At 31.2% G+C, this 15,176-nt stretch overlaps 2 protein-coding genes across 2 annotated transcripts; one reads left to right on the forward strand and one right to left on the reverse strand.

The window, feature by feature from the left end:
• Positions 1 to 3,792: 3,792 nt before the first annotated feature.
• On the reverse strand, positions 3,793 to 6,152 carry LOC128161328 (uncharacterized). Its single transcript, XM_052824604.1, has 7 exons — positions 6,012 to 6,152; positions 5,576 to 5,717; positions 5,243 to 5,340; positions 5,055 to 5,129; positions 4,743 to 4,865; positions 4,249 to 4,365; positions 3,793 to 4,070 (listed from the first exon to the last, which is right to left on the reverse strand). The coding sequence occupies exons 1-7, from the start codon at positions 6,018 to 6,020 to the stop codon at positions 3,888 to 3,890; spliced, it is 747 nt and encodes a 248-aa protein (XP_052680564.1). The 5' UTR covers positions 6,021 to 6,152; the 3' UTR covers positions 3,793 to 3,887.
• Positions 6,153 to 6,197: 45 nt separating this feature from the next.
• Positions 6,198 to 14,685, forward strand: LOC128161323 (uncharacterized). The gene is made up of 17 exons (XM_052824590.1): positions 6,198 to 6,668; positions 6,780 to 6,905; positions 8,183 to 8,280; positions 8,392 to 8,587; positions 8,711 to 8,799; positions 9,277 to 9,412; positions 9,943 to 10,205; positions 10,303 to 10,450; positions 10,553 to 10,725; positions 10,841 to 10,901; positions 11,187 to 11,336; positions 11,457 to 11,534; positions 11,698 to 11,823; positions 12,128 to 12,324; positions 12,562 to 12,700; positions 13,024 to 13,188; positions 14,283 to 14,685. Exons 1-17 carry the CDS (start codon positions 6,198 to 6,200, stop codon positions 14,589 to 14,591), a joined length of 2,925 nt encoding a protein of 974 aa, XP_052680550.1. The 3' UTR covers positions 14,592 to 14,685.
• Positions 14,686 to 15,176: the final 491 nt, after the last annotated feature.

Here is a 15,176-nt window from a genome sequence, read left to right on the forward strand (position 1 = left end):
TATTTAACTTCAATGGAAAATTTTTACAAACACAAAAATATGTAGCAGATCAAGGACGGAAAGCACTTTTTGCAATATCAAACACTATGAAAAATTATTCTTTTAATGTTGAAACTCAATGTTCTGTATTAGATACGTATGTACATAGCATTCTTTCATATGCCTGTGAAATTTGGGGTTTCCACAAAGCACCCGATATAGAAAAGGTACATCTCAATTTTTGTAAGAGAATTCTTGGGGTCAACAAAAAAACTACAAATAATTTAGTGTATTATGAACTGGGTAGATTTCCTTTGTATATTAGAAGAACACTACGAATTTTCAAATACTGGTTAAAAATTAAAAATACAAATAACATTATCTTGAAGGAGGCATACGAAAGCATGCTTGTCAATAACGATAACTGGATGGTTTCCATACAAAGCGAGTTATCTAGCATGGGTCTAAAATATTTGTTTGACGAAACTTGTTCAAATCATTGTAAAACCTACAAGATAATTGAGTGTAGAATATTAGATATTTATAAACAAAGTTTGATGTCATCTCTTTCGACATCTCCGAAGAGTATGTTATATCGACACCTTGTGGATAATTTTTGTTTGCAAACTTATCTTAGGAGACCGATTAATTATACTTCAAAAAAATTTATAAGTATCTTTCGAACTTCATCACACTTTTTAAATATTGAAAAAGGTCGACACAACAAGGTGCCAAGAAATGAAAGATTTTGCAATCATTGTAACAAAAAAGATTTAGAAGATGAGTTCCACTTTATACTCATATGTCCTTTTTACGCTGAATTACGAAAGAAATATATAAAGAGTTTTTATTACAAAAAACCAAGTGTTTTTAAGCTAACTAAACTTTGAAGTGTTAACAATACAAAGGAACTCAATAATTTAGGAAAATATTTATCTAGCGCTTCCAAAATGAGAGCGCAGCATTGTAATAATACTACAGTTTAAGCTACTTATACATTTATGTTCATTCATATCTTAGATATGTACATGATTATATTGTCTTAATATGTCCACTCACTTACTGCACATTGCACATTTGTATATAATTTTATATGTATTATAATTTGTATTCCGATGAGTTGTAAAGCTCAAGGATAATAAATTGAATAAATTGAAAAAAATTGAAAGTCCTGTGCATATATATACATTTCCATTACTATTCTTGTAATTTTTTTCTTGTAACCACCTCATTAAATTCATTTAGCAGATTACATTTCACCTTTCAATTATAACACACATGTACTCACATTTTCATGCTTGTTAAAATATATATAAGATATAAGATATTTGTATCTCCTTATAATTATTTCATAATTGTTGTATAATATGCATGTTTGATTTTGTTTCATAATATACATCTCATGGCTCTCTGAAATTGAATGAAAAGTACCAAAAAAAAACCACCGTGAAAAAAAGTTTAAAATTAAGGTGGGTCCCTACTAGAGCGAAGTTATCATTGATAGTTCGGTATACACTACATATGGAAATATGTAATTATTATTGGAGAATCACAGAATTATTAAATATAGAACCTTTGTTATTAATTTTTCATTTCAAGTTATGTGTAGTTTCCTGCATATTTAAATAGTTTTGATCTTTATATCACTACTTTAACTCTTTACAATATGTATTAATACATAAATTATAGTAAATTATATTCATATACTGTTCATACATTTTTTCTTTAAAGAATACTTACTTTTTTGAAAACGACTTCATTCCTTATACATACAAGCATTAAAATGTAAAATTATTCTAGCATATATATATTGAGCTATATTAGAGCTCTGCAATCACATTTTACCCTTTCCCATGAGAATATGTTACACGTATATATTGGTTAATTTGTAAACATTGCTTATAAAATCCCCGAGCGGAAGATATAAAGATTAGAAAAAAATAACAATTTCCGAAATAGAAATTGCAGCTTATATTGCATTAAGTATTACAAAAGGCGAAATCGTTTATCAAATAAATTCATAAGGATAAAAATCCCTTACATTTTTGTTGAAATTGAAATATTTTTTAATCTATGCAAAAATTGTCATAACAATATCATTTGTAGAATAAAAATCTAAAAAAGAAATTGAAATGAAATTTCAAAAGTCAAGGAAAAATGTTGATTTTTGAATTTGAACCAATTCTGTAATTAAACTTGTCCCGACCGGAATTATTCAAAGTGGAAATATACAACAATTTCATAAGAATAATTCATTGCTTTGTTGTAATATAGTTTTATCTAAAATATTGGATTTGTTTGTATACATGTATGTATCCTTAATATCTTAATTAGACATCAAACTTCTTCAAGATTCAAAATTCGCCTGTTATGGATCAATGAGTGAACTCGCCAAGCCTCTTAATGTGATTTTGTCACACAGGTTCATTCTACTATGTATCTAGCATCTTATCTCCCTAGAGATGTTATTTTATTTTCTGAAAACAATAAATACTGTTTACTTCTCGCAGCAAAGTCAAAGGTAATCGAGAATATACCTAACCGTGTACCACCTTTTTTGGGTAGAACAATCGTTAATAAATTATGATTTAACATGTTGATAACAAAATTGTTTTACTCATTTAAGACGTAACTATATACCATGTACAGTGATTGGTTTCAAGCATTTTGGCACCTATGCCATTAATCGCGAGGGATCTTTCTATCGTGCTAGCACCTACGTTTGTACAATGTACATGCATACCCTGAGATTGCATTTTGAACGTTACGCTCTAACCTGGAAGCACCTAACTGTTCCCTTTTACATAAAGTGCTAGAAATGTTTGAGTTTGATTTCTTTATTGTTCTCTTTCGCCTTCCTATCATTAACAATTACACTTCTTATTCTATTTTTCATTTTCGGTTACTAGTATTAATTCCTTTGATGGATTAAATTGTTCCAAAAAAGGTACAGCAGGTTGAAATTTAAAATAAATAATTTACTATTTTGTAACGAACAAACGTCATTGAAAAGGAAGTATTGTCCAGTGCCTGACCTATCGGAATATAAAAAATATTTTATCAAGACATCACTGCAAGTGATGTCTATTTGGAGGAATATTGACGTAGGAAAATACCACAGGTTTTTGTTAAACAAAACTATTAATCATTGATAGCATAACTTTAGTTCACAATTTTAAAGCAAGAAAATCATAAAAGATTTATTTACTTAATGAAATAACTTTGCAAAAAAAGTTCAAGAAATATCTTGAAAAGTTATGGTGGTCAAATATCGAATTCGGTGCACAAATCTCATTTCATTTAGGTGGTGCTCTCTGTTTGTAGTTTGTGGTATTAAACTTGAATCCATACACAGGCAATTGTGCCTCACGTGAAATTCACGTTAATTTCACGTGAATTTCACGTGAAAAAATTCACGTGAATTTCACGTGAAAAGAGCACTCACACGAATTTCACGTGGAATTCTTCACGTGAAATTCACGTGAAAATAACGTGAATTTCACGTGAAATTCACGTGAATTTCACATATGTAAACTAGTACACATGCACCGGCATGCTTTTCATACCTTAGAATTTGTTTTAGCCTCTCCAATGATTTCTTTGTAAAAAAATTAATTAATTTGGTTTCAATTTTATCATGGTTAAAGAAAGCATTTTACATCCCATCAAAATGTATAATCAAAACAAAAAACAAATGTCATCTTATATGTATAAATTTTATTTTTCCTACGTAAAATTTAATAAAAAATTGTTCTCCTTCACTCTCAGTCATGATCATCTTCACTCTCAAAGTCAACCTCTTGCACCTAAAATTCAAACGGATAATTATAATATATATCAAGATACTAATATGATATCATAATCATGAAACAGGATGTAATATTTTGTACTGTGTATTGTACATACATCTAAAGCTTCTCATATCTCTCAATCCGCTTTTCCTCTCGGGCTTGGAGTTTCTCCCATTTAAGAGGATCTTCATCTGAGTCTATCCTTTCCTTGTGCTCTTTCAATTCAACCCAGAAATCCAAGGAGACTGGTTCCCGACCTCTGAGTTTTTTAAGGAGCTTCTTCTCATGGCAGAAGGAGCGCTGAAAATAGATTTTTAAAAATCAATATATTTAACAAGTATACATACATTGTGTTTTTTGGTTCATGCATTTTAATGTTGGATGTCGTAGTCAATTTGATCAAGGTACAGCAATTTTGGTGATCAGACATATATTAATACAGTGTATATAGTAAATAACATAAATAAATAATAATTACCAAAATGATGGTCATCTTGATAATTTCCAAGTTCCCAGCATCTGTGAACTTGGAAAAGATGGTCCTGGCCAGTTCTGCCAACTGCATTGCCCCCACATCTAATTTTTCTGAAAGCAACTAAAAAAAACCAAATCTATTTATGAAAATGTCTTACAACACACCATCAAGCCAATTTGTTTGTGTGAACTTCTCAGCAGCTTAGACATCATATTCATGACATCATAATCATTACTATACAAGCTTATGGTTCTACAGAAATACAAGCATAACACACTTTTATAACATGTCTTCATTACTAATTATATTTTTATTGCAGATGATCCACAACATCACTGTTTCTTATTATGATTATCATTCCTTGGAATGTGGCCATTTGTCTGAACAAATTTGAGAACCCTTAAGAATTCAAATTTTGTTCATAAAAGTGATCCCTTTTGCATTTATTCAATATGGGCTAAAAACTAAAATGATGTAAAATTAATTTAAATGTTGACCTTGGATTTGGTCTGTGCCCTGAAGTCAACGAACTTTCTTGCCGCATACTTTCGAACACTTCTGAGAACTACAGGAAGATCAGCGGTTACCCCGTTCTTTTGAAGAAGTACTGTCACTTTAGCCTGTAGTAATAAAGATTATAGTAAATGTAGTGCAGAGTACTCACTTTAAGTAATTTATTCATGCACAAATAAAACAATAATTAACTAATACATTTCATAGAAATTGATAATTTGTGTTATTTATCAGACATGCCTATCAGCTGATTACTTAATATAATTGCCTGCTTAATTTACTTTTCATTAACTTACTTTTAATTCTGTGTCTGGATTGACTGGGAATAGCATGATAGGGAACTTTTTCTTCAGGTGTTCAACAAGAGGGGCCTTTGATAAATAATGAGTATGAAGAAATTATTAATTCAATTTGTTTTGATCATAGACTATATGAGAGAGAGAGAGAAAAACAGAGAGAGAGAGAGAGAGAGAGAGAGAGATACCTCTATGGGTGATTTCTCTACAGTAAATCCAGTAGTGTTTGGACTTTGCTTATTTGTGTTCTTAGACAGTTCCTCTTTTAGTTCTTTTAATTCCTGTACTATAATAAATTAAAAAAACAAATCAAATTCATTGAAAACAACAATTTTGAATCAAACTATTTTCAGAAAAAAGGAGATATTTTCCATGCATGATGAATGAAATATTTAGAGTTATGCGCACGTACAGACACACAGAGAGAGAGAGAGAGAGAGAGAGAGAGAGAGAGAGAGAGAGAGGGATAGAGAGAAAAAAATTATCCGTAATTCTTTTTTAATATAAATATATATACATACAGACTTGTTTCAGAAGTTTTGTGTTTTCAACACAGCCATGGCAGGAATTTGAGGCACCCGAATGTCTGCTTAATAGTCTTGGGCTCGGGGGCTCCGAGTCCGAAAACATTGTCTCGCTGTTCTCTATTGTTTTCTGGCTATCCTATAATTTTAATAATATACTTAAAACCAAATATATGTTCAGTAGTAATAAGTTTTACGTGTGTGTTGAAAATACTAAATTGAGTATGGGTGTTTTTCACTATTGCTTTTTGATAAATTAATAGATCCTATATATATCGTTTATTTTTAACTTGGATTTTCCCTATGGGCGGAGCTTATGCAGTAAACAAAGGCATGCATATTCCTTCAGCGTAAAACAACAGCTAAAACTATGAATTTGATTATCCTGCTGATGAATTTTTTGATGTTTTTTTTATAAATAGTATATACATACCTCATACATATCTTTAATTTGACACTTCCACTCTCCCTTTCTTAATGTTGACAGTATTGTCTGCTTGACCTAGTTGTCGTCTGCAAATCTCGTGCAACGAGAATCTTACTCTTTAAAACGTTTCAAATATTCAGATAAGGGTTAATATTTTTCAAGGAGTAGATTGACGTCGATGAGCTGTCAAATATGTATCGGACAAAATTCAAGAAAAAAGAACGTTTCATTTGTGAATGCTGCGATTTTTCCACTGACCGATTTAATAACTACAAGCGACACTGTGAAACAAAAAAACACAGAGATTGTTTAGATTTAACAAATCACGAGGAAACTCTCTCAGTTAGCGATATTTATCAGGATCAGCGATCACAGGCCGATGTTGATCTGACAAGTTCTGATTCTACAGACTATGCTATAGACAGCGATGGCCCATCTTGTTGTGATTATATTGAAGATCACAGCGTCACTTCAGATTCTGATGAAACAAAGGGAAACAATTCAAAGCAAATGCAACACGAAGTTTTGGACGATGACGATGATGAAGAAATCGATACAAGGATTACGAACGACCAAGAGTCCGAGCCATCCGACTGGTTTCCATTCGAATCTAAGTTGCATTTTCTTTTAAGTGTTTTACACAGCTCTAAAACTCACCGAGTTGTAAGTATTCTCTCTCTCTCTCTCTCTCTCTCTCCTCTCTCTCTCTCTCGTTCAATATTGACATTTATATCGGACATTTTGTTTTAAAACACTTTTTCCCTACATTTTCAGAGTGACGAAACACTCTCATTTATTCTCTATATTTTGAGAGAGTGTTGTGTAAAAAATGTACCTTCATTGGCTAAAATCAAGTCATTTTGGACAGAAAATCTTAAACTGGATGAGATGATACAACAGGTAAATATTTTTATTATAATTTAAATTATAATTTATTAAATCCATTTGTTTAAGAAAAATTAAGAAAAAACTGGTTTTTTATATGAACATATACAAGTAAGTACATGTACATGTAGAAAAACATACATAATATATACATAATATATATTCTTGACATACACACACAGATATATATATTGCATGTAAAGTGTGTGGAAAGCTACTGCAGTTATAACACTGTAACACACACAGGGTACTGAGGGACCAGGCAAAATTTATCACAATGATGGGACCTGAACAAATTAAAATATCCATTAAAAAAATTGACATGTCCCATGGCTTTCACATTGAAAAAAAATATGTGTCTCATGCCTTTACCCTTTTATTGTATATATGCATCAAAAATGTAGAACCGCATGCAAAGTTTGAACATTTTTCATGAAATTCTTATTGGTTTCCAGCTACCCTGCATGGTGTGTTTGATTTTTTTTAAATTTAAGGCAGGCATCACACTTGTAGGTTTTACTGTTTTAGCATGGTTTAATTAAAGGAGACTGAAATCAGAATAGATATTAAGATAATCACTAAATATGATTGTTAGCTTCCTTTTTCATGGAAACAAGAAACCACATGCAGATACATGTAAGGGTTATATTTCTAAGTGATGTGATGCTATTATCATGATAATATCATGTAGATGTATGAAGCATTTGAATAAGGTTTCTTATTAAAGGAGGTAGAACAATTGACCTCTAACAGATTAAGTAAATATGCTTTTTTGAAGGAGAGCCCTATGAATCTGTGTTAAATAGGGGAGAGTGGAAGAATCTGTGTTAAATAGGGGAGAGTGGAAATGGTGGGTTCACTTAAATGGCCATATTTCTCTTAAACCTCAATGGAATTGGCAATATGAGGCATACCTTTTCTCAGAATTGCATAAGCTTTCTAATTTTAGGACAAGATATCTTTTCATAGAATGTTAGTGTAAGTTAAAGGTAGCGCAGTAGTAGTAGCAATAACAAGGGGAGTAACTTACTCTTAAATGATTTTTTAAAAAGATTTTTTGTGTTTAAGAAATGAAATGTTTAAAAATAATAAATGTTTTTCTTGAGTTGAGAACTGTAATTCATTTAAAAAAATGTGCTCGTCCCATGGGTACTTAATACTAAAAAAAGTATTAACGCGCTTTACTCAATTTGTATGCACACACTGCTGCAGTTATGAGACAATGTCTTTCAAAAATAATGATTCAATGCTTAAATATATATATGATGTATTATTCCCTTGTATATTATTAGAATACAGATGAAAATGGGAATATCCATTGGATGGTCAAACCATCTGCGATGCTTCAAATGCTTATAGCAAATCCTAGCACTGCACAGAAAATAGACAGGTATTCACTTAAATTAAATTTCTTTGGTGAATTGTGGGATTTGTTGGTTGATTTATTTAGCTTAAAATTACATATACATTATTTTTTTTATATAACATGTATTTGTTCCAGATATCCAAATATCTTAAAAATCGGCACTCATAAAATCACAACACAAAGCTCTGCTGAAAAGTGGAAGGAAATGAAATTCCATTGGGGCAAAAGCAAAACAATGGATTTTATTTTGGGAGAGATTATTGAATTTTCCCACAAAGAGAAAACACTGTTGGGGAAAATTAGACAGTTCATGGTAAAGGAATGTGACCAGGTAATTAAATAATTCAATAATATTGTCAGACTCACATAATGTATCTCTTTGATCTCGGCAATAACTGTAGTAGATTTGTTCATATTTCTATATCAATTGTTTGGTATATCAAATTATTTACAGGAAAATGGTGAACTCTGTGTTGAAGTTGAGGAACTCAGAAAGGGTGATCACCCCTACTTTGAAGATTTGTTTAATGAAGAAGAAAATAGGTAACTGGACTATTAATATTAAGTGCCAAGCTCAGAATTTTTTATCATGCCCCCCGCAAACAAAGTAGAGAAACATTGGAAGCTCCTACTACACATACAGAGTTCTTATGACCTGAGGATGTGTCATTAACTTAATTGACCATGGGTCAGTAAAGCAGTTTAAGGTCATTGTTAAAAAAATGCATAATTCCTGTCTAGGCCATATCTTGTTATGGAAAATGATTAGAAGCTAAAATTTGACTCAAAGGATATTATGTCTTGACCTTGAGCTTTGATCATTTGTGCAAGTTCAAGGTCAAGTTCAAGGTCACTATAAGAAAGAGATGCATCCAAGAAGTAATCAAGTTATTATTTGCGAGCTTGCTCAAAGTACCTCTAGTTTATCCAGATTTGTCATTTGCATATTAATATGGTTTGAAATATCTTTTTGCATGTAGAACTATTTGCTCTGATTTTTAAATTTTATACTTTTTAAAGGTGTTTGGTGATTATGAACAAATCACTCTGTGTCCCAATTGATAAATGTTCTAAGTACACAGTATCTCAGCCAATTGATGTGTACCTGAGAGAGGTTAATGATGGATATGAGAACTTCAATTTACTGTCAGAAGAGGTAAGCATTTGAATATCTACATATTATATATATATATATATATATATATATATATATATATATATATATATATATATATATATATATATATATATATATATATATATATATATATATATATATATATATATATATATATATGTGTGTGTGTGTGTGTGTGTGTGTGTGTGTGTGTGTGTGTGTGTGTGTGTGTGTGTGTGTGTGTGTGTGATCTATCATGGTTTTTAATGGTATATGACCCAAATTTTTATCCAACAAGATGTTTGTTTTCTAACCTCAACCCTTGGCGAGGGGATAGAAAACATGAAACGAGTTGGATAAAAATCATTTACCATTCCAAATCAAGTGAGATATTCTTTTTATTCTTTGTTTTACCACGTCTTTTGTTAAACCTCAATCTCATCTGTAAAAATTATGATTGTGAGCCTCACAACACATTTACTGCAAGATGTCAACAACTTAAATGTCAATAAAACAGCATTAATTTTTAAAATTATATTGCAATGAAAATTATAATTTTTTTTTTTCAGGAGAAAAGGGATTTTTTTGCAACATCTTCACTCTGGAAAGGAAAACCCATCATTAAAATTCCTCTTAATATATTTGTGGATGATTTGTCTGCAAACCAGTCCCGGAGATGGGCTCCTTTGCATGGGATACAAGCTCAATTGGCTGGTCTTCCTTTGGAGGAAAAAAACAAGAACAAGAACTCGATATTTCTAGCAGCATCAGAACAGGTTGCAATGATGGAGCTTTTAAAGCCAGTATGTGACGACATAAAAATGTGCGCAGAGTACGTATGACGTAAGAACACATACAATAATTTGAACATCGATGGAAGTTTGTCCACGTACATGTATATATTAGGTGTTTAAATCTGACTTTTTTAGAATAGGAGTTGACAGCTATGACGCCTTTTTAAAGCAAGAAATAACGCTAACATCAGAAATTTCATCCATAATATCCGACTACCAGATGATGAGTTTGGTTTCAAATCACATGGGACCTGCAGCAATTAAGTTTTGTCCCAAATGTTTGGTAAGAAAATTTTGAATTTGTAAAAGCTTTTAATTTCCTTCAGTTTCTTATCATTCTTTAAATGAAATTACATAACTGCAACTTTAATAAAATCCATTTCAGGCTGACAAATCAGACCCATTTACAATATGGCCATTGCGAACATCATCTGCAACAAGGAAAACACTAAGGAGACTTGAAATTCATGCTCAAGGTAGTGCAAGAACAATGATACAAAAGCAGACCGGTATCAAATTCTACGACAATTGCTTGTGGCAGCATGTTGATCCCCACAGGTATTGATTTTATTAAACAACAATTCTCTCTAGATACAAGATAGTATTAGGATTATATTATAAAGTTGTGATGCATCAATATATTGGTTTCGATATATTTTCCCTCTCCTCATAGGGATGCACCTGTAGGAATTCTTCATTTCTTGTACCTTGGATTAGCAAAACACTTGATTCAGGTAAGATATCTTTAATATCAAGAATATGGAAGTAAATTATACAGTGCACACTTGCTAAATATACCAGTATATAGTGGTTATAATATAGTTTTGCCTTGACCTATAACTAAGAAATTTTTCAGCTGGCATAAAACTTTTAATTCGAATCTCATTACCCCTTACATACAAGCATTCTTTTTCAACCTGAGCAAGATTAAGCAAATATATATGCTCTGAAAAAAGAATTTTGCATGATCCAGTATCCATAAATAACATTCTATATAATGACCTAATTTGCTTTTGAAGCACTGTGTCAGAACTCTAAGTGAACACCAGATGCAACTTTTGACTTTACATTTGGAAACTGTTGATCAAACTGACTTTTCCTACCGCATCAATGCTGACACTTTTTTCAAGTTTTTGGACAGTCGACAAGGAAAGGATTATAAACATTATGTAAGTATGAAAAGTTCAAAAGTACAACTTTTCCTTATTCTTAGACACAAGTGATGCATGGCAATGAGCAATTTCTTTAGGTGTTTATGCATGTACTTATAGATGTTAATCTTTTTACAGCTTCAGGTCGCTCCATTTAATATGGAATTCGCTGGGTTGAAAATGCCATATGTTGAAGCACTTGGAAAGCTTGCTTTGGTAATAGAGAAATGAATTATAGCCATTAAAAAAAAACATAAATGTATACTTATGATTTTAAAACTAAAATTCTAAAATTTAATCACAAAACAATAACATATTTTCACTCTTCAATCAGTTGAATTATATGTATTATTTGATTCATGTACCAGTATATTCTCAGATATCCAAGCACATTTATCAAGGTGTTACGTCAGTTGGTTCTGAATTTGAAGATTATCTTGCATTTATCAAAGACAACATTCCTCAACTTGGCAGCAAAAGCAAGACACATTTCTGTGTTCATATAGTATGTAAAATATAGCTCCCAATTGACTTGTGTTTACAGTATCACTAATAAATGACTCAATTCTGAATGTAACATATATACCATATATTAAATACTGCAAGGAAAGGCACATTAATTTCAAGCAGATATATAGATGGTTAACTATGAATGTGGCAAAATACTTTCAATAAAGGATAATAGGACGGATATATATATATAATGTAAATTCATGGCACATATATTATATCTTGTAAGTTACCATATGGTAAATCATACATGCTTGTACTTAAATGTTAGATTGTCTGATCTTGTTTGATAATTGCAGTCTGATGACATAATAAGGCATGGCCATCCTCTTCATTTCACTGAAGACGTGTTTGAAAAAAACCACAAATCAATAAGAGAGAGTATTCGTCATCAGAACGGCCATCAAAGGTCAAGGGATACGGTCATCCAATTTGCAAAGTCAGAATTGACAAAACATGTGGTGTCTGGAGGTTTCTTGCATTTGAATGATACATGGTAACAATTTTATTGTTTAATTTATGTAAATATCAGTAATTTTTTTCAGTTCCATACGCAATTTAAATCTAATGAAATGTTATATGTTCAAGCAATATTTATCTGTTATGTATAGTTATGTCAAACCATTAGCTCATGGAAATGAAGTGTAAATATCAAAAATTTATTACATGATAGATACATTTTTTCCCCCGCATATTGATCGACTAAACAACTGATAAAAAAATTATCTTGCAGGAAACAAGCTAGCAGTTTTGTGCTGTCATATGGAAATGACAAGAAAATCAAGTCTTTTCTTGGAGTCCCTGACCAAAATGAAAATTTTAAAGCTGGGGAGCTGCGGAACGTGACCAGAACTTCTTCAAGGAAACCAATGGCAAGTACATATATAATTAATGATTATAGGTTAAGAATAAATGTATAGATTATTACCTGGCCATAGTTTTTATATCGCATTCCTTATTAGCCCAATGCCACTGTATATTCAGCATGAGAGCCGCTAGGCTCGAAATCAGAGTTGAAGAAGGCATATATACCAAACTCTACATCATAATAGCTGATGGTTGACGAAAATTTTGTGAAAAAATAATTAATGTACATGAATCTGTCTTAATTAAAGGAATGAATTGTATTAACTCTAAAAATGAAATTTTGTTTGTCTTTGAGGGTTTTATATATTGCTTCATCTGCATTAAACAGGGTAACCCCAATCTACTGGAAGAGTTGGAGTTGCTCACAATATCTGTTGCCATTGACACTGATATTGCTAAAGATGCAAAACTATACAGCTGCCTAGGATGCATAACAAGCGAAGGAGATTATGCAGGCATTCAAAGCTTTGTCTTATATTCAGAAACTGTAAAGGTAACTTTTAATTAAGTATAGATAATATAACAAATATGGATATAATGAATATAATGAATTCATTTCTAGGTCACCTGAGTAAACTCAGGTGACGTATTGCTATCTGTTTTCGTCCGTCGTCATGCATGACTTCTGTCGTGGGTTAACAATTTTACATTTTTAACTTCTTCTTAAAAACTACAAGGCCAATCGTTACCATTTTTGGTGTGAAGCATCTCTATGATAAGAGGAATCTCATTTATGAAATTTATGGGTCTACCACAGGAGAAGTGAGTAACTCATGATGATTTTTAAAGCTGTTTTTTGTTTTTTGTCTAAATGCCAACAGGGAGAGCTTCTGTCTGCCCCTGGGGATGGGGGATGGGAGGTTGTTTTAGATAAAACATGTATACTAACCACCTTGTTTTACATGTAGATTATCCATGAGAACATATACACATAAAACCTATCCTAAAAGTTAACAAATATGGGATTATTATTTTCTGTCAGAGGCTTGCAACTTTTTAAAATCAGGTCATGCACTCTATTATGATCTTTAAGTTTTTCGCTAAAATTATAGGTTTCATAGTCCTTTTTGAAAGAATATTTCAGGCAGGGAGATGGCCGTTATTACAAATTTATAATTTTTTTTACTTCATAATGAAACTTAATTAAATGCATATATGAGACTCCTAGACAAGTTTGGGTATGGGTTATATGCTACTCAGGTGACCATTAAGGCCTATTGGCCTCTTGTTTTTTAAAGTATTAAATTGATTTTATTTGTTGATACATTGTCTACATCAAATGGAGAATGGTTTTGTACATACAACTTTTAATGAAAACCATATAGCTATATTGAGCTTTATGGCCAACTCGGATTCTTATCATAAAATGCAATAACAGTACCAAATGTAAATGTAACAAAACATAACATCATGTAGGTTGATATGTTTTTTAAACAGAGATATTGTGACATCATTAAAAAAGGTTTATATAAGCGTTAACTTTTTAAATTAGCAAATGAAATAGCATATCACAAAAATATAATAATGTAGTTATAATGTAGGAACTAAGGGTATTGTATGTAATGTATATTCCGATATTTGTTTCAGGACAGGATTGGAGTGATTCAGAAGCTTCTACGTATAAAGACCAAGACAGCAGAACACGAGATAGCTTTTTTGAAAGTGTGCAACATTTCCTTTACAAGTTGCAACCAAGTGGTGCAGTTAACAAATGAGACTCACATTAAGAAAACATGCCACATTCGGCATGTTGTTCATGTTATTCATGACTGCAAACGAGGTGGCTGCAGAGTTGTAGAGAATCACAATGAAAAATCTCTAAAGCACAGCAATCACAATGGTTACATTATTAACAGATTTAGAATTTCCAAACTACCCGATAAGCTACAATTATAATTGTTGGTGCAGATCGATACAGTTAGTTCAAATGCAGATTAATGCTAGGTACTTTTAAATGAATATTCCAAGTCTTGTAAATGATTTTTTTTTAAAATTTACCTATTGGAATAACATTGTATTAATAAATAGATAAATTAAAGAAAAATTTGCTACAGCAAAAATCTCATTATAATGACATTTTTCAAAGAAAACCAATGAGTTTTGTCAGTAATGTTTACATATGACAACAGCAAAAGATTCTTGCCTTATTTTTTGGAAAATTATCTAACTAGTGTTATTTTTGATTTGTAGTCATTCTGCTTTGAAATGTTCACTTATCACTTGTAAAGTTTTACAATAGAATAGCATTAGCAGTTTTGTGTGCCTTTATTGTGTATAAAGCACCTTTTCTAATCTAAATAAGTTTGTATTTCTATTCTTGTTATAAAATAGGTTTGTATTTCTGTTCTTTTTATACATGTTAAATAGGTTTGTATTTCTATTATTGTTATACATGTAAACTCTTTATTATATGATGATGATATTGTATTACTACCTGAAAGCAAAAATGGGTTTACATAACTGTTTAAATATTCTTGAAAC

This window comes from Crassostrea angulata, chromosome 1 (genome assembly GCF_025612915.1).
Source record: "Crassostrea angulata isolate pt1a10 chromosome 1, ASM2561291v2, whole genome shotgun sequence".
NCBI lineage: Eukaryota > Metazoa > Mollusca > Bivalvia > Ostreida > Ostreidae > Magallana > Magallana angulata.

What these genes read in the sequence shown, in the direction of transcription:
- LOC128161328 (XM_052824604.1), bottom strand. An exon ending in AAAACTTCTGAAACAAGTCT is followed by an intron (nt 5,341 to 5,575) that starts GTATGTATATAT and finishes AATTTATTATAG; the next exon opens with TACAGGAATTAAAAGAACTA. An exon ending in ATCCAGACACAGAATTAAAA is followed by an intron (nt 4,866 to 5,054) that starts GTAAGTTAATGA and finishes TTATTACTACAG; the next exon opens with GCTAAAGTGACAGTACTTCT.
- LOC128161323 (XM_052824590.1), top strand. Translation starts at nt 6,198, where the DNA reads ATGTATCGGACAAAATTCAAGAAAAAAGAACGTTTCATTTGTGAATGC. An exon ending in GACATAAAAATGTGCGCAGA is followed by an intron (nt 10,206 to 10,302) that starts GTACGTATGACG and finishes TGACTTTTTTAG; the next exon opens with AATAGGAGTTGACAGCTATG. An exon ending in AGTTTTGTCCCAAATGTTTG is followed by an intron (nt 10,451 to 10,552) that starts GTAAGAAAATTT and finishes AATCCATTTCAG; the next exon opens with GCTGACAAATCAGACCCATT.